The sequence below is a fragment of the Pristiophorus japonicus genome, chromosome 1 (assembly GCF_044704955.1).
Source record: "Pristiophorus japonicus isolate sPriJap1 chromosome 1, sPriJap1.hap1, whole genome shotgun sequence".
In the NCBI taxonomy this organism is placed as follows: Eukaryota; Metazoa; Chordata; class Chondrichthyes; family Pristiophoridae; genus Pristiophorus; species Pristiophorus japonicus.
Genome location: NC_091977.1, coordinates 327,724,147 through 327,743,296, shown reverse-complemented (window position 1 = coordinate 327,743,296; position 19,150 = coordinate 327,724,147). Strand labels below are relative to the sequence as shown.

At 43.5% G+C, this 19,150-nt stretch overlaps 1 protein-coding gene across 1 annotated transcript in view; it reads left to right on the top strand.

Moving 5' to 3' along the window:
- The window catches only part of emc2 (ER membrane protein complex subunit 2), a 133,856-nt gene that overhangs the window by 45,588 nt on the left and 69,118 nt on the right, over positions 1-19,150 (top strand). Inside the window, exons 4-5 of the mRNA XM_070889061.1 lie at positions 4,757-4,842; positions 5,158-5,215. Of these exons, the coding sequence (XP_070745162.1) occupies positions 4,757-4,842; positions 5,158-5,215 (144 nt within the window). The remainder of the gene's footprint in view (positions 1-4,756; positions 4,843-5,157; positions 5,216-19,150) is intronic.

Genomic DNA, 19,150 nt, shown 5'->3' with positions numbered 1-19,150 from the left:
AGGTTAGATGCGGGTAGAATGTTCCAGATGCTGGGGAAGTCCAGAACCCGGGGACATAGTCTTAGGATAAGGGGTAGGCCGTTTTGGACTGAGATGAGGAGAAACTTCTTCACTCAGAGTTGTTAACCTGTGGAATTCCCTGCCGCAAAGAGTTGTTGATGCCAGTTCATTGGATATATTCAAGAGGGAGTTAGGTATGGCCCTTATGGCTAGGGGGATCAAGGGGTATAGAGAGAAAGCAGGAAAGGGGTACTGAGGGAAAGATTAGCCATGACCTTATTGAATGGTGGTGCAGGCTCGAAGGGCTGAATGGCCTACTCCTGCACCTATTTTCTATGTTTTTATGACCGGAGCCAGCTGACCAAAGCCAGCGGACTAGTGCTAGCTGACGAGAGTGAACAGACCGGCGTGAGTGGAGCTACAACCCTAGTTTGAGTGGCCCGTTTCAAATGGAAATCATAACATAAGAACATAAGAAATAGGAACAGGAGTAGGCCATACAGCCCCTTGAGCCTGCTCCGCCATTTAATACGATCATGGCTGATCTGATCATGGACTCAGCTCCACTTCCCTGCCCGATCCCCATAACCCCTTATTTCATCGTTTAAGAAACTTGTCTATTTCTGTCTTATATTTATTCAGTGTCCCAGCTTCCACAACTTTCTGAGGCAGCGAATTCCACAGATTTACAATCCTCTGAGACAAGAAATTTCTCCTCATCTCGGTCTAAAATGGGCGACTCCTCATTCTAAGATCATGCCCTCTAGTTCTAGTCTCCCCTCTCAGTAGAAACATCCTCTCTGTATCCACCTTGTCAAGCCCCCTCATAATCTTACATGTTTCGATAAGATCACCTCTCATTCTCCTGAATTCCAATGAGTAGAGGCCCAACCTACTCCACCTTTCCTCATAAGTCAACCCCCTCATCTCCGGAATCAAACTAGTGAACCTTCTCTGAACTGCCTCCAAAGCAAGTATATCCTTTCGTAAATATGGAAACCAAAACTGCATGCAGTATTCCAGATGTGGCCTCACCAATACCCTGTATAGCTGTAGCAAGACTTTGCTGCTTTTATACTCCATCCCCTTTGCAATAAAGGCCAAGATTCAGTTGACCTTCCTGATCACTTGCTGTACCTGCTTACTATCCTTTTGCGTTTCATGCACAAGTATCCCCAGGTCCTGCTGTACTGCAGCACTTTGCAATCTTTCTCCGTTTAAATAATAACTTGCTCTTGATTTTTTTCTGCCAAAGTACATGACCTCACACTTTCCAACATTATGCTCCATCTGCCAAATTTTTGCCCACTCACTTAGCCTGTCTATGTCCGTTTGCAAATTTTTTGTGTCCTCCTCACACATTGCTTTTCCTCCCATCTTTGTATCGTCAGCAAACTTGGCTACGTTACACTTCTTCCAAGTCGTTAATATAGATTGTAAATAGTTGGGGTCCCAGCACTAAGCCCTGCAGCACCCCACTAGTTATTAGTAGCCAACCAGAGAATGAACCATTTATCCCGACTCTGTTTTCTGTTAGTTAGTCAGTCCTCTATCCATGCTAATATATTACCCCCAACCCTGTGAACTTTTATCTTGTGCAGTAATCTTTTATGTGGCACCTTGTCAAATACCTTCTGGAAGTCCAAATACACCACATCCACTGGTTCCCCTTTATCCACCCTGTTCATTACATCCTCAAAGAATCCCAGCAAATTTGTCAAACATGACTTCCCCTTCATAAATCCATGCTGACTGCCTGACCGAATTTTGCTTTTCTCAATGTCCTGCTACTGCTTCTTTAATAATGGACTCCAACATTTTCCCAACAACAGATGTTAGGCTAACTGGTCTATAGTTTCCTGCTTTTTGTCTGCCTCCTTTTTTAAATAGGGGCGTTACATTTGCAGTTTTCCAATCTGCTGGGACCTCCCCGGAATCCAGGGAATTTTGGTAAATTACAACCAAAGCATTCACAATCCCTGCCGCTACTTCTCTTAAGACCTGAGGATGCAAGCCATCAGGTCCAGGGGATTTATCTGCCTTTAGTCCCATTATCTTACTGAGTACCACCTGCCATCTCCATGTTCCCCATTACTAATTCCCCAGTCTCGTCCTCTAAGGGACCAATATTTACTTTAGCCACTCTTTTCCTTTTTATATACCTATAGAAACTCTTGCAATCTATTTTTATATTTTGTGCAAGTTTACTTTCAAAGTCTGTCTTCCCTTTTAATCAATTTTTTAGTCATTCTTTGCTGGCTTTTAAAAGCTTCCCAGTCTTCTGTCCTCCCACTAGTTTTGACCACTTTGTATGCCCTTGTTTTTAATTGGATACCGTCCTTTATTTCTTTAGTTAGCCACAGATGGCTATCTTCTCTTATACCCTTTCCTCCTCACTGGAATATATTTTTCTTGAGAGTTGTGAAATATCTCTTTAAATGTACACCACTGTTCATCAACCGTCCTAAACTTTAATCTATTTTCCTAGTCCACTTTAGCCAACTCTGCCCTCATGCCTTCATCGTCTCCTTTATTTAAGCTTAGTACACTGGTTAGAAATCTAAGTGTTTTTTTTGGGTTATTAAAAATAAAGCAATAATACAATGGGCATTTTTTACACTCCAGGCCAAGGATAAAAGCTTAACCACAGCTTTGCAGTGGAAAGTACGCTCATGCTTTCAGTCAGTGTTTAGACTTGGACGGCAAATGAGAGCAATTTTAAATTGGAAGTGAAAGCATATTCACCAAGTAGTTCAGATTTGCAACATTCTTTCTGTGCGTAATGTTTACCAATTACATACTTTGGAATGGATCAAAAATGCGACCTTACTACACTGCTTGAAGTTTAACCAGAAACACCTGGGTATCGTCTGTGACATTCAAAACTAAGGCACAGAAGAAAAAATTCCTTTTGCCTGGGCTGCTGACTGTTTTTACGGTGAGGAAGTTTGCACACCCCACTTCAAAACAAAAATCAAAATCCCAAACACTACATTCATTTCAATTTGGCTTGTTGTTTTGAATTGGTCCAAAGACAAGCTTTGGGCATTTTGGAGAGATTTCTATATGTAAGAAAGTACAAATACGTAGGACAGGTTAAAGATGAGAACACGTCATTTGACCCTTTGAAACTAATTCCATTGATATATCATTTTACCCTGTCTGGTGTCTGACAGCATTTTGAATGAATTTTTATGTCTTTCACTCTTCCATCTTACCTGGTAAGTTATTCTAAATAATCATAGGAACAAGAGGAGGCTGTTCAGCTCCTCGAGCCTGTTCCGCCATTCGTGGCTGATCTGTACTTCGAATCCATTTACCCGCCTTTGCTTCATATCCCTTGATACCCTTATCCAGGTACAGATCAGCCATGGTCAAATAGAATGCCGCAATTATTCTCGCGGTGCAGTTGGGTCCACTCCTGTTCCTGTAGGCAGCATCCTCAAACTGAAAAGTCAGGTTTCTGCAGCAGAATCTTGCCCGTGGATATTTCTTCAGCCTGTTCCTTGTAGTTGTTTTTATTACTTTACATGGGACTGATGTTAGTTTCCCTGAGTCAGATTTGTGCCCCTTTTAATTATGAATACTGTGTTTAATTCAACCCTGCAGATAGGCTGAAATGCACAAACAGGTGTAACAATCTTGTGATCCAGCCGGAACTGAATTGATGCAGTTTATTTCAAAACAAATTTAACAGTCCTGACATGTCCGGCAGGCTAAGCAGAGTTGGGCTGGTTCATACTGAACCACACTGACGGTCAGAACTGATGCTTATTCATTCATTGCTCAAAAACAAAGCTGCCTGGCCATGGTTAATTTTCATATGTTAATGTAACTGATGTGCTGCTACAAGCATGTTCGAGTCTCCCAAGAGAGTTCTCATGAGCAGGAAGTTCTTGCAGTACACAGGTGTGTTTTATGTATAGGGTTAATGGGAAGGAAACTGGGGTTCGGGAATATGCTGAGTTATTTTATGCGAGATATTCTCACTGCTGGATTTCACTCTGCTGATTTGATGTGCAACATTTTACCATCAAATTTTTTATAAGCCAGAGTTATGCTATGTCGGCATCTATACCATAAACAATGAATGCAAGAGCCTGGTAAAATGATGCATCTTCATCCTCAAGTATAATAAATGAGCATTCATGCAATATCTAAATGTCCTGGCCTTACTGATCCTACTCAACCTCACACAAAATTATACGTTCCGCTTTAAAAGAAAATCGCATAACATTTTTTATTCTGTTCACAAAGCACATTTATTGTTGGCTTTATTTGTGAAAGAGAAGTCCTCCACTATCCTGTAAATCTATAGTTTGGAATTTAGCTTTTTCATAATATAGTACAGTTGACAGATTTGATTGGTGAACAGAATAAACTGCAGCAGTAGATAAGTCCTAATGAGTACAGCAGTTCTATTAGTTAAGATGGAGCGCATGGTATGTTTATGGCTTCTCTGTGATACAAAGTTTTCTTGCATCAAAGACAAGTGGGAAAATCAACATATTTAAAAAATAACACTAAATTGTATCATAGGCCAAAGTAAAACATATTCAACTTGCATCATTAAGTTATTATTGACTCTGTTAGTATATACCTAGTTTACAGAGAACGGATGGGATAATTTGTTACTAGTCATAGAAATGTTCAAAGCTCCTTGTTAGTTGGCCACCAGTATATTGTAACTAGCGAAAGCATGTATGAGGGACATGCAAAACTTACATTACTGCTTTACGTATTACTCCATCCACAGCTGTGTCTGCACGAACTCCGCAAACAATTTCCAGGCAGCCACCGAGTGAAGCGATTGACTGGCATGCGATTTGAATCCCTGGAAAGGTACTTTAGAACTTGTTCATTTTGCTACTGAAGGATAAGAGTAGGAATTATGAAGAGGTAAAACACATGACAGAGACTCACGGTTCATTTTCCAAATGTTTTCAAGAGTAGGCTTTAATAGGGCCACAATTTCTTTAAAACTCTTTGAAGCAGGTAATTGGCAAATCACGGAAAAGATCTTGCATGTTTGTCATCTAGTGCAAGTTCATGCATTAAATTGTGATCTTAACCCTTGTTAACTGAGAACATTTGTTGCATCTAAGCACTTGATCAGGTAACAAGATCAACTAGTCGCATGCTTTGCTCTTTCTCAAGGTATGAAGATGCCAACAAGACGTATGATGCAATTTTGCAGGAAGATGCAACAAACACAGTGAGTAAAAATGGGCTAAATACATTTTGGGGGAAGGAGTCCCAATATGTTTAACAGTCGATGTCAGCTGCTGGATAGATGGTTAAATTCTCAGCCTTCATTCATTGTCTCAGCTCAGCAGAGTTTGCCAGTATAGCATTGGGAGTAAGAACTATTAATGAGGCTCCTGCCCAAACCCTGACTCAACCACAAGAGCAGTCAACACATTAATGGAGATACCACTGGTGGAAGTGTCTCACCTGCTGGGCCAACGACACAGGGCCAAGATTAATTTGTGCCATTAGTGTTGGGGGTTACTGGAAATAGAATGATTCACAAGGCAACAAACTACTCCAGAAGTTTAAAATACATTGTTTCCTTCCTCTTTGTTCTTAACAAAATGGCACAAAAGCTATTTCTAACTTCAACGCCATGGAAGTCAGGAGTCTACTTTTGGTATCACGCATTCACATTGTGGTCGGGTCAAAAATGCTGGAAAAATATAAAGATACTGACTGTGTAGCACGAATAAGGGTTTGTTTCTCACTTCCCTCTCCATAAGATTGCGGTAATCTCGGGGTCGCTGATTGATACACCATTTGCCTAATGCGGATTCTGTTCGGTTATCTCATTCAAGTAATTAAAATTCTGCTCACTGGGGTTGATTTGGGTGAGAGAAAGTAGGAGAATTATGTTGCTTGCATGTGAACGGTTCACTTTTTAGTCATCATTTGAATCTAGTGATTGGTGAGGGGCAGGAACAGATTGAACTTTGCATTCTCGGATTAGTTTTCTTACCTGTCGAGTATGCAGAGTGTAGGCTGATTAAATAGATGCAAAGAGATGAAGGGATCAAAACAAACTGCCAAATAAAACACACTACTTCAAAAGTTGCATGAAATGCGTGTTATCGGCCAGGATTTATATGAAGATGGATTACCACCTGGTATTCTTTCAGATCTGCATTTGGGCAACATCTGCCGTAATAGTGTGTCAACTACCTTGCGGATGTGTAACAGACAAAATGCCCCCTATTCATTCTGTCTTGTCATTTTAATCCTGAAATCGCAGTCTCTTGTTTTTGTGGATTCCTTAGTATGCAGTTAAGTTCAGATTTGTTTAATAAATTATTGGGTGTTGGAAATGGTTCAGACATTAGGTACCTGATGGTAATCATTTCCATAAGGGATATGAAGCCGTAATAGCAGAATAACACACTGCACAATTTTAAACAGAGACCTTTTGCCTTGTTTGTTTTGGCACAGTGAGAAATTTGTAATGGTTTCTTCTGATGTGTCAGTTTGCCAGTACATGGTGTTGCCTTGGAATATTAAGTTTCCATGTTGGCAGCTGCTGCAAGGTAAACAGACAGATTTGAGAAAAAAACCTTTGCGCCAGAAAGTGAGAAAAATACCACAAATAAAAGCCGTTTGCAGACTACACTCACTTGATTATATTTTGGCAGGTCATCTGCAAAAAAAAAAAGTGTTTTTTAAAAGAAGGTCCAATAGTTTACTCTTGTCAGTAAATATATTAATGCGTCTGGTTGTGTATCTCCTTTTCAAGATTCAATATATTTTAATCTTAGCAGAGGTTAGTGGGCCTGTTAGAAACTCTCAGAAATGGTTCTCTTTTTGGTACACTTTTGAACACCGCAAAATATGCAGCAGAGCCATTTTACACAGGCTGATAATGAGCCCTGTAACTTGAGTCAGGGAGTCCGCCATTTGTTTCAGTGGGAATTTTGAAGCAATGATTTTTATTATTAAGTAGCAAGTCCTTAGCTAGTTTTCTAAAAAGTTTTAAATTGTCCTCATTTTCTATGCCTGGCCAGTGTTGTAGTATAAATATAAAGACAAAATATGTTTCTGTTGATGGCAATGTTTCTATAGCTACCGCATAGCGCAAAGAATAATATTTTGGGATGCAGTATCAGACACACAGAATATGTTATGTGTAAGTGCAGCATGTTTGAAAGAAACGGGTGACTTTGAACTGACAGTTGCCAAAGCTCTCTACCACTGGGGCTTTTCCTCGTCTCATGTCTGGGTCTGTTGTAGCCTAATTGATCGAGATTGATTACTGTGATTAGTCAACAACTCCATTATCGTTGTACCATGTGACTACCAGGGTAATAGAAGATGGATCTTGGTCTTTTATCGTCTAGCAATTTCTATGTTCCTATGCATGTAATTTGTTGCGGCACGGAGTGTTAGAAGTCATAGGGACAGTTGCAGGCTGATGTGAATGTGTTGTCCCCTTCTCCATGCTGCCTCTTTCTCATTAAAGTTCCAGATGTTTTTCCGTGCACATCAAAGGATCCATGTTGCCCCTTCCTCTCTCTTTTGATGGTTTTGGAGGTGGCAGTGGACTGCAGAGCTCCTGTTTCCTGAAGGTGTCGAAACACTCAAAGTGGAAGATAAGGTCATGTCATCTATAAATGTTCCAAACCGGGACTGCCTTATGGTTGACCTCTTTGCAACACAGGACAGTTGCCAACTACCTTGCTTTTTCTCAAAGACTGCAGACAATACAGCGTGGAGGATGGCTCAGTTTGCAGAAAAATGTTTATCTGCATGTTTGCTCCATTTCTGGCTTTTGGTGTTGAACAAGGGCCTCAAACTATATTCCTATGCTGCATGGAGGATCCCATAGCATTTCAAGGTATAAGCTAGGCAGCCTGACATTCTATCATTGGATAGTATAATACGGCTACTGGTTCAACATCCTTGAAGCGGGTATCTATTGATCGTTTTTGTAACACTGTGACATGGATTAACCCTCAAAAATTTACCTAACACCGTTGGTTGGGCTAGGCAACCATGACTGATGATGCCTTTGGTAGAACTGTCCGGAAAGCTGTGGCCTCTGCTACCTCAAGAGTTCACTGCTCCTACCCCGAGGTACTAAAGGGTTGGTCTTCAGTGGTGTGTGGAGGATGTTGAATGAAAAGAATGATCAAGACTTGTTTTGTAAAGTCGTAGTCCTCCTTCAAAATGGTGCTTCCTCCACATACCATGCATGTTCCCTGCGATCCCCATGGGCCTTGCAGAAGCACATGTATGAGTATTTTAATTTTAAGTCTATTTTTAGGCCGTAGATCAGAAAGTGTCACTGTGCAGGCCCTTTATACAGCACAAATACACAACGGAAATGATCATTAAAACCAAGTATTAAAAGTTAGAATACTTTATCCGCAGTTCCACCTCATCAATTTTATGCAATGCTGAGCTTCTGTTGTCACTGATTCCTACCCACAGAAATGAAAAAAACAATAAGTAAATCTGAAATTGGTTATGTCTTCAATTTTTTTTTAATATCACAGGTATATCTCCTATTTCATTGGTCACAGCTTGTTTGCGAGCATGTTCTGTAATGGCGTTCATGGTGTGTAATGCATAGCATTCGGGCAAGGGTTTAAAGTGACCGAGTCAATTTCCATTTTTATTAAATGGTATTTTGGAATTTTTACTCGTTCTTTGGGATTGAATTCCACGGTTGTCCATTGTTCTGTGAAAACTAAATGAGCAGCCTTTGTTAATGTATATACCTTTACCTATTTATCCCTTACCACAACAAGATGATATACAAAATGTACAAGTTTGAGGCAGATATCTGGTACGCCGCAGTACTGGGGAGATGGTGTGAGGTTTAGCTGCATTTAGTTGCAGTCCTGCACTTTGGTAGCACTGGGGAATGGTCCTGGTGTTTGGAGTTCTGATGTTTAAGTACTACTGGGGTGCTGCTGGGGTTTAGCAGCATGAGAGGGGGTGAGGTGCGGAGGTCCTTTTGATCTGGTATCGCTGTGGCGGGGGATCCTGGGGCTTGGCAGATCTATGTGAGGCAAACCTGACGTTTGGCACATCCTGGGGGTAATTCTTGGTGTCAGTAAGCAGTGAGGGGAGGAGGAAGATCTGACAGTACAGGGTGAGGTGGTAGTGGAGGGAATGCCATGCACTGGTTTGTGACTTTCTACGTAACCTCTAAACTTAGAATTCGGTGCTTTGTGATTGGTCTCTGTCTTTCAGTTTGTTTCTGTGCGCTCTCTTGCTATTCCCCACTCTCGTAGCTGTAAGCATGCGAGCCCCAGGTGGGCAGAGGAAATGCTTCAAGGACACCCTCAAAGCCTCCTTGAAAAATGTTAGCATCTCCACCTGGGAATCCCTGGCACAAGACCACCCAAAGAGAAGGAAAAGCATCTGGGAAGGTGCTGAACACCTCGAGTTTCTTCACCGAGAGCAAGCTGAAGCCAAGCGTCGACAGCGGAAGGGGCGCGTGGCAACCGAGGCACCCCACCCATCTTCAACCACCGTTTGCCCCACCTGTGACAGAGCATTGGAGTCTTCCGTCACCTGAGAACTCATTTCTAGTGTGGAAGCAAGTCATCCTCGACTCTGAGGGACTGCTTCTGATGATGATGATGATGAGCTGTAAGAAACTGGAAACATTCAAATTACTATCAATAAAATATAATTTGAGCTTTTCAATTTGTTTTTAAAATTCAACTCTTGCTTTAAAAAAAGAAGTCGTATTGAGATGAGTAATTACTCATGTCTCTCTGTGTGTCTGTGTGTGTCTCTCTCGGTCTCGGGTCTCGCTTGCTCTCTCTCGGGTCTCGGGTCTCTGGTCTCGCTCGCTCTCTCTCGGGTCTCGCTCGCTCTCTCTCGGGTCTCGCTCGCTCTCTCTCGGGTCTCGCTCGCTCTCTCTCGGGTCTCGCTCGCTCGTTCTCTCGGGTCTCGCTCGCTCTCTCTCGGGTCTCGCTCGCTCGCTCTCTCTCGGGTCTCGCTCGCTCTCTCTCTCGGGTCTCGCTCGCTCGCTCTCTCTCGGGTCTCGCTCGCTCGCTCTCTCTCGGGTCTCGCTCGCTCGCTCTCTCTCGGGTCTCGCTCGCTCGCTCTCTCTCGGGTCTCGCTCGCTCGCTCTCTCTCGGGTCTCGCTCGCTCTCTCTCGGGTCTCGCTCGCTCGCTCTCTCTCGGGTCTCGCTCGCTCTCTCTCGGGTCTCGCTCGCTCTCTCTCGGGTCTCGCTCGCTCTCTCTCGGGTCTCGCTCGCTCGCTCTCTCTCGGGTCTCGCTCGCTCGCTCTCTCTCGGGTCTCGCTCGCTCGCTCTCTCGGGTCTCGCTCGCTCATTCTCTCGGGTCTCGCTCGCTCGCTCTCTCGGGTCTCGCTCGCTCATTCTCTCGGGTCTCGCTCGCTCGCTCTCTCGGGTCTCGCTCGCTCTCTCTCGGGTCTCGCTCGCTCGCTCTCTCGGGTCTCGCTCGCTCGCTCTCTCGGGTCTCGCTCGCTCTCTCTCGGGTCTCGCTCGCTCTCTCTCTGGTCTCGCTCGCTCGCTCTCGGGTCTCGCTCGCTCGCTCGCTCTCTCTCGGGTCTCGCTCGCTCGCTCTCTCTCGGGTCTCGCTCGCTCGCTCTCTCTCGGGTCTCGCTCGCTCGCTCTCTCTCGGGTCTCGCTCGCTCGCTCTCTCTCGGGTCTCGCTCGCTCGCTCTCTCTCGGGTCTCGCTCGCTCGCTCTCTCTCGGGTCTCGCTCGCTCGCTCTCTCTCGGGTCTCGCTCGCTCGCTCTCTCTCGGGTCTCGCTCGCTCGCTCTCTCTCGGGTCTCGCTCGCTCGCTCTCTCTCGGGTCTCGCTCGCTCGCTCTCTCTCGGGTCTCGCTCGCTCGCTCTCTCTCGGGTCTCGCTCGCTCGCTCTCTCTCGGGTCTCGCTCGCTCGCTCTCTCTCGGGTCTCGCTCGCTCGCTCTCTCTCGGGTCTCGCTCGCTCGCTCTCTCTCGGGTCTCGCTCGCTCGCTCTCTCTCGGGTCTCGCTCGCTCGCTCTCTCTCGGGTCTCGCTCGCTCTCTCTCGGGTCTCGCTCGCTCTCAGGCTCTCTCGCTCTCGCTCTCTTTCGGTGTCTCTCTCGGTGTCTCGGTCTCTCTCTCTCTCTCTCGGTGTCTCTCTCTCTCTCTCTCTCTTGGTGTCTCCCCCTCGGTCTCTCTCTCTCGGTGTCCCCACCTCGGTCTCTGTCTGTCGCTCTACTACAGTTGTTACTAATTGGAATATTACATTTTCTAACCAACAAAATCCAGGTGATAATCATAGGCATTCCGTCTGCTTTCAAAATTCAACTCTTTTTTTTTTTGTTGAAAAAATTAACTAAGATGTGGAAAGATACTCCTCTTCCTCTCTGTCACGTCAGTGGTTAGAATGTTTACAATTTCTAACTATTTTATCTCCGACAAATGCAACAGTGGCTATATCCCCTAGTTACTGATTTCTTAGAAATAAGGGTTTGTTTTTTGTATAAATCTCCATAGTTTTTAAATCCATCTAAATGAATTATTTTGATTTAAACTCAGCCACAGAGGTGGGAGTGGAAGAGGGACAGTCACAGGGCTTGGAGAACAACCATAGTCAGGTGGTTTGATGGAAGAGGAACAGAGGACTGGTACCCAGAAGGATAGATGGGGGAGAAAGAATAGCTACAGAGCAGGGATGGGAGGGAAATATGGGGGCAGCCATAGAGGGAGATATTTAACTGTTAATATAAAATCCAAGTATTATATATAAATAAAGACAGAATGTATGACTTCAAAATTAATTACATCTGCACACCCTGGCCCAGTTATTCCCCGCCCTTTAGCCCTGCTTCACATTGTGCTGACTCCCCACATGAAACGCCACGGTAGATTGACCAGTTGTTGAAAAAAAGCCAAGAGCACCAAAGGATTGGATGAAAATTTAGAGATTTTTTCACACCACTTCCTCACCTGAAACTATTGACCCCTTACTGGGGTACTGGTTCCACGGGCTGGTTGAATGCCAGCCAATTATTGGACAGCACAGTTCTGTTCTCAGTCTTCTGGGAGTGCCCTTTCGGCAGGGGTTGCTGGGCAGTCAGCAGGGTCAGAAGCTTTGACTGATTCTCTCTTTTCCTAACCCAGTTCTGCACCATCTGTAGTGCCCCTACCAAATCTGGATTGACCAGTTGGGCTGCAGTGGTCTTTTCCGGTCCTCTACGTTCTTGACGACCGACCACCAGCTTATAACGACTCACAGCGCACAGCAGGACTCAAATCGTTACTGGTTTCGCTGGGTTAGCTACTCATCTAGATAAACTTCTGAAGCATCGGGGGGAGCCTTTTACATGTGATGAAGGTGTCCTTGAATGGTGACTGTTGGCAGATTCGGATAACGTGGAAGTTGGTTATAATTTAATTGCTGCACTACAAACGTATTTCCAATATCTTGCATGGTAAAATATGTTTTGCAGTATTGGAGAAAGTAATAGAAGCCACATGTTTTGCCGTGGCAAAAATATTCATCTCTGTTATACTGTGGGGTGGAATGAGATGTAAAATCTGATAACATTTGTTATATTAAAAGGGTATTTGCAGTATATTATAATTTAATATTTGTCTCGACTACTTGGGATGCACACGCAGTGGGCACATGTCCACAGAAAGAACAGCCAACAGTTGAGTGTAGTTTTACATTTGTTGTAGTGTCATTTGGAAACTGCAGTGATTTCTGACTCGCTGGTAAATGCAGAGGATGCCAGTTTCAAATATATATAAATATAGGTGGCGGCAGTGGTGAAACACAACTTGGTGTCTGACAAAGGGCAGTGCGATTGGAATATTGTCTTGTTTCAGTCTAGATAACTTGAGTGCTACATTCAGTCTGATTTGTTTTGTCATCAGGAAGGGCTTCAGTCAGAATGCTTGAGTGTTTCTTGAGCTCAGTTTGACTTGTTTCTGCATACCTAAAGTAGGACTTTTCTTTGCTAAATAGCTTGCACTATTTAACAGTGTTTTAACACAAATTATGTGCTGCTGCACATGACTGAAAAGCACCCTTGTGTGAACAGATACTCCTTGAAAGTACCACACATTAGCTGTATTTCAGTCAAAACAGGATGAGTTTGCAGTAGATGAATTAAACAGTTTCCAATGCAGTAATTTTTATTGAAAGAACTATTCTCCTTTTAGGGGAAAGAGACACTTTCCCTTCCTTTTTGTTCAATTAAAAGTCTTTCATTTGCCATGTTTTGCTTTGAAGGTGGCCGACGGAGACTCCTCCCTTACCAAAAAACAGTCAGTGTGAATTAAAGCACAAAGGAAGTTAGTCCGGTCCAAAAATTGTGTGCATTTTGAGGTGAGGCTAAACGCTGTTCCAAACCTGTTATTAGTGCCATGTCTGGCATGTCAACAAGCAACCTCCATATAAGTTGCACACCAAGCACTTGAGTGCGTTCCAGCCTACCAAACAGGATATCTGTCGAAGGTCTTCTGGTACAGCTGACAATCGCAGGCTCTGGCACGGCACACGTATTGACACAAGTGTGTGTGTTCGTGCCATGGCCACGACCTGGAATTGGTCTCCGCAGCTCTCCACAACCTGGGCCACTCAGTAAACCTCACTCACTGCGACAATCTACTATGTATGGTACTAGATTGTACACTATATACCATGGATGTAATGCATGTCAATATGTTGTAATCAAAGGCGAATCATAGTAAAATTAAGAATAGAAATATTCCAGTTGATGCACAACCAAATGAGGATTGGAACATATATCATTTTGCCTGCACTGTTACTGTTTTGATGTTTTAGTAATCTGACTGACTGTGATGTAGCGCATCACGAATAAGGATTTTTTTTACAGCCGGTCTGCAAACAGCGACTCAAGTGTATGAATTTATGAGGAAGCATGTTGCTGTGTGGGTAGGGAGCAGCCTGATTGTAATGTCCCTGCGCCCCCCAAAGTTAATTCTCAAAAGCTTCTTCAGGATACATTAATGCTGCCAGTTTTTATATCGATGCTAATCAGTTTAGGATGTGCAGCAGTGCCAAAGTGGCAATGGAGCTCTGAGTACTGGCGAGTGCACTTGGAAACCCTAGTTCCGAAACCCTCCAGGGGGAGTTTGCAAAGGAAGAGATTGCAGTTATAGAATTGGGTGCAAGTCCAACCTGAAAGTATCGGTTGTTGGGAGAAACGGTATGGCTTTGAAAGTTAATGGAAATCATTGACAGAGAGCAGGTAAGGGGATCTATTGATTCAACCACAGCCGTCAAACATTGTCAAATGCTGAAGCTGCCGGTCGCTGGTATGATTTCTCAGGTGGGAAATGTGACTATGGGAAGGACATTAAAAGGAGCCAACTGAAATTGGCCTGGTAGAGATAAACATATGCAACATGGTAAACAGTATGGGGAGCAAAGATTCAGAAAATCACTTCAAATTAAACCCCGAGTGTAGGGCAAGGGGACAGAATTTTAGTTACATCGAAATTGCAACATGGAAACTGGCCATGTTGGTCTTTGTCCTCCACACAACTAATAGTCCTAATACCAGGTGCCTGTCGTGTCCTCATCCTTTAATCCCCCTTTCCTACAATCACCTATCTAACAAACGTCTCTGCTTCAGTCACCAACTCCAGTAATGCATTCCACGGTTTAAAATAATAAAAGGCACATTTAGGACTGGTGTTAGTAAATCCTTCACACAAAGTGATCGGCGAGTGGGAAAATTGAAGGTGAGTATCCTGGAGCCATTTAAGAAACAGGGGTCATTACAGGCTCTTTCTGGACAAGTTCAGCTAATTAAGAGCAGCAGTAGGCCATACGGTCCCTCAAGCCAGCTCTGCCATTCAGTAAGATCATGACTGATCATCAACCTCAACTCCACTTTCCTGCCCTATCCCCATATCCCTTGATTCCCCGAGAGTCCAAAAATCTCTCTATCTCAGCCCTGAATATACTTAAAGACTCAGCATCCACAGCCCTCTGGGGTAGAGAATTCCAAAGATTCACACCCCTCTGAGTGAAGAAATTTCTCCTCATCTCGGTCTTAAATGGCCTCCCCCTTATCCTGAGACAACGCCCCCTAATTCTAAACTCTCCAGTCAGGGGAAGCAACCTCTCCAAATCTACCCTGTCAATCCCCTTCAGAATCTTGTTTGTTTCAATTAGATCACCTCTCATTCTTCTAAACTCCAGAGTATAGGTCCATTCTACACAATCTCTCATCATAGGACAGCCCTCTCATCCCAGGAATCAATCTAGTGAACCTTGGTTGCACTGCCTCCAAGGCAAGTATATCCTTCCTCAGATAAGGAGACCAAAACTATGCACAGTACTCCAGGTGTGGTCTCACCAAGGCTCTGCACAATTGTAACAAGACTTCCTTACTCTTGTACTCCAACCTCCTTGCAATAAAGGACAACATGCCATTTGCCTTCCTTATTGCTTGTTGTACCTGCATGATAGCTTTCTGTTTTTCTTGCACAAGGACACCCAAATCTCTCTGAACACCAATATTTAAAAGTTTCTCACCATTTAAAAAATATTCTGTTTTTCTATTCTTCCTACTAAAGTGAACAACCTCACATTTTCCTCCATCTGCCACCTTTACTGCCCTCTCACTTAGTCTATCTATATCCCTTTGCAGACTCTTTGTATTCTCCTCACAGCTTACTGTCCCACCTAGCTTTGTATCGTTAGCAAACTTAGATACATTATACTCGGTCCCTTCATCTAGGTCATTAATATAGATTATAAATAGCTGAGGCCCCAGCACTGATCCTTGTGGTATCCCACTAGTTGCAGCCTGCCAACCTGAAAAAGACCTGCTCATCCCTACTCTCTGTTTTCTGTCTGTGAATGAATCCTCTCTCCATGCTACTATATTACCCCCAACCCCATGAGCCATTATCTTGTGTAATAACCTTTTCTATGGCACCTTATCAAATGCCTTTTGAAAATCCAAATATACTGCATCCACTAGTTCCCCTTTATCTACCTTGCTAGTTACATCCTCAAAAAAACTCTTAATAAATTTGTCAAACACGATTTCTCGTTCATAAAACCATGTTGACTCTGCCTAATCATGTTATGATTTTCTAAGTGCCCTGATACCACTTCCTTAACAATGGATTCCAGCATTTTACCAACAGCTGATGTCAAGCTAGCTGGCCTGTAGTTCCTTGTTTTCGCTCCCTCTCTTGAATAGCGGTGTTACATTTGCTACTTTTCCAATCTGCTGGGACTAGAATTGAGGGAATTTTGGAAGATCAAAACCAATGCATCCACTATCTCTGCAGCCACCTCTTTTAGAACCCTAGGATGAGGGCCGCCCAGTCCAGGGGATTTGTCGGCTTTTAGTCCCATTAGTTTCTCTAGTCTCTTTTCTCCACTTATATTAATTATGTTAAGTTCCTCACTCTCATTAGACCCTTGATTTCCCACCATTTTTGGTGTACTTTTTGTGTCTTCTACTGTGAAGAGATACAAAATATTTGTTTTAACATTTCTGCCATTTCCTTATTCCCCATAATAATTTCTCCCATCTCCGCCTCCAAAGGACCAACGTTTACTTTTGCAAGATGGCCAGATAGACATCCTCATCTGAATTTGTGAAAGACAAGATTGTGAGAGTTTAAAACAAAATTAATAGAATTATTGAAAGAGGGAATTTAAAACATTGCATGATCCCTTTAATTTATAAAGGTGATTTCAGAGTTTTGAAAAATAAAGGATTAGTTCTGAAGGCAGACATTGTATGGCCTTGCAAAGGAATTGTTTGGTAAGGGTATGTAATCATGTCAAAAATATTTCACAAGTACTGTGTCACAATGTTAGGCTTTATAAAATGATTGGGTTATGAGAGGAAATTAGCTAAATATTCGGGTGCAAAAGCAAAATACTGCGGATGCTGGAAATCTGAAATAAAAAGAGAAAATGCTAGAAATACTCAGCAGGTCAGGCAGCATCTGTGGAGAGGGAAACAGAGTTAACATTTCAGGTCGATGGCCTTTCGTTCTGACGAAAGGTCATCGACCTGAAACGTTAACTCTGTTTCTCCACAGGTACTGCCTGATCCGCTGAGTATTTCCAGCAAAATACTCTGGTGCTTGGCAATAACTTCTTTCCTCATTTTTTGTACTGTGCTATTGTGACAAACATCCAGTACATTTTAAAGAAACGTCTGATGTTGCTTTGGCAGCCCTTACTCGTGTGAGTTTTCTTTCGCCCTCTCCCGCAGTTTGTAGTTACTTGGCTCTCTATTCATGTCTGAATTCTTGAGCAAATTTTCACGATTTATGTTTCAAGTAACATGAGACACATTGGAACAACTAGCCACAATGTTGAGGAATATTATTAACCTGAACAATTTGCAGTTAATGCTTTTCATGGATTAATATGCATCTATCTAAAATGGATGTAAATGCTTGTGTATAGTATACACTTCTGTAAGTGTAACATCATCATAGGCAGTCTCTTGAAATCGAGGAAGACTTGCTTCCACTGTAAAAGTGAGTTCTCAGGTGACTCTATACACCAATATGGGAATTACAGTCTCTGTCACAGATGGGACAGACAGTTGTTGAAGGAAACATAGAAACATAGAAAATAGGTGCAGGAGTAGGCCATTCAGCCCTTCTAGCCTGCACCGCCATTCAATGAGTTCATGGCTGAACATGAAACTTCAGTACCCCCTTCCTGCTTTCTCGCCATAACCCTTGATCCCCCGAGTAGTAAGGACTTCATCTAACTCCCTTTTGAATATATTTAGTGAATTGGCCTCAACTACTTTCTGTGGTAGAGAATTCCACAGGTTCACCACTCTCTGGGTGAAGAAGTTTCTCCTCATCTCGGTCCTAAATGGCTTACCCCTTATCCTCAGACTGTGACCCCTGGTTCTGGACTTCCCCAACATTGGGAACATTCTTTCTGCATCTAACCTGTCTAAACCCGTCAGAATTTTAAACGTTTCTATGAGATCCCCTCTCATTCTTCTGAACTCCAGTGAATACAAGCCCAGTTGATTCAATCTTTCTTGATAGGTCAGTCCCGCCATCCCGGGAATCAGTCTGGTGAACCTTCGCTGCACTCCCTCAATAGCAAGAATGTCCTTCCTCAAGTTAGGAGACCAAAACTGTACACAATACTCCAGGTGTGGCCTCACCAAGGCCCTGTACAACTGTAGCAACACCTCCCTGCCCCTGTATTCAAATCCCCTCGCTATGAAGGCCAACATGCCATTTGCTTTCTTAACCGCCTGCTGTACCTGCATGCCAACCTTCAATGACTGATGTACCATGACACCCAGGTCTCGTTGCACCTTCCCTTTTCCTAATCTGTCACCATTCAGATAATAGTCTGTCTCTCTGTTTTTACCACCAAAGTGGATAACCTCACATTTATCCACATTATACTTCATCTGCCATGCATTTGCCCACTCACCTAACCTATCCAAGTCACTCTGCAGCCTAATAGCATCCTCCTCGCAGCTCACACTGCCACCCAACTTAGTATCATCTGCAAATTTGGAGATACTGCATTTAATCCCCTCGTCTAAATCATTAATGTACAATGTAAACAGCTGGGGCCCCAGCACAGAACCTTGCGGCACTCCACTAGTCACTGCCTGCCATTCTGAAAAGTACCCGTTTACTCCTACTCTTTGCTTCCTGTCTGACAACCAGTTCTCAATCCACATCAGCACACTACCCCCAATCCCATGTGCTTTAACTTTGCACATTAATCTCTTGTGTGGGACCTTGTCGAAAGCCTTCTGAAAGTCCAAATATACCACATCAACTGGTTCTCCTTTGTCCACTTTACTGGAAACATCCTCAAAAAATTCCAGAAGATTTGTCAAGCATGATTTCCCTTTCACAAATCCATGCTGACTTGGACCTATCATGTCACCATTTTCCAGATGCACTGCTATGACATCCTTAATAAAGGGTGGTGGGAAGACTGGTTTGCCGCACGCTCCTTCCGCTGCCTGTGCTTGTTTTCTGCATGCTCTTGGCAACGAGACTCAAGGTGCTCAATGCCCTCCTGGATGCTCTTCCTCCACTTAGGGCAGTCTTTGGCCAGGGATTAAGTGCAACACTTGATCCCCAGCACAACTTTGGTAACGCACCATTGTTAGAAAACAATTTATCTTCTGACTCAGTGTGAGCAATGCCATGGGAAAGCTG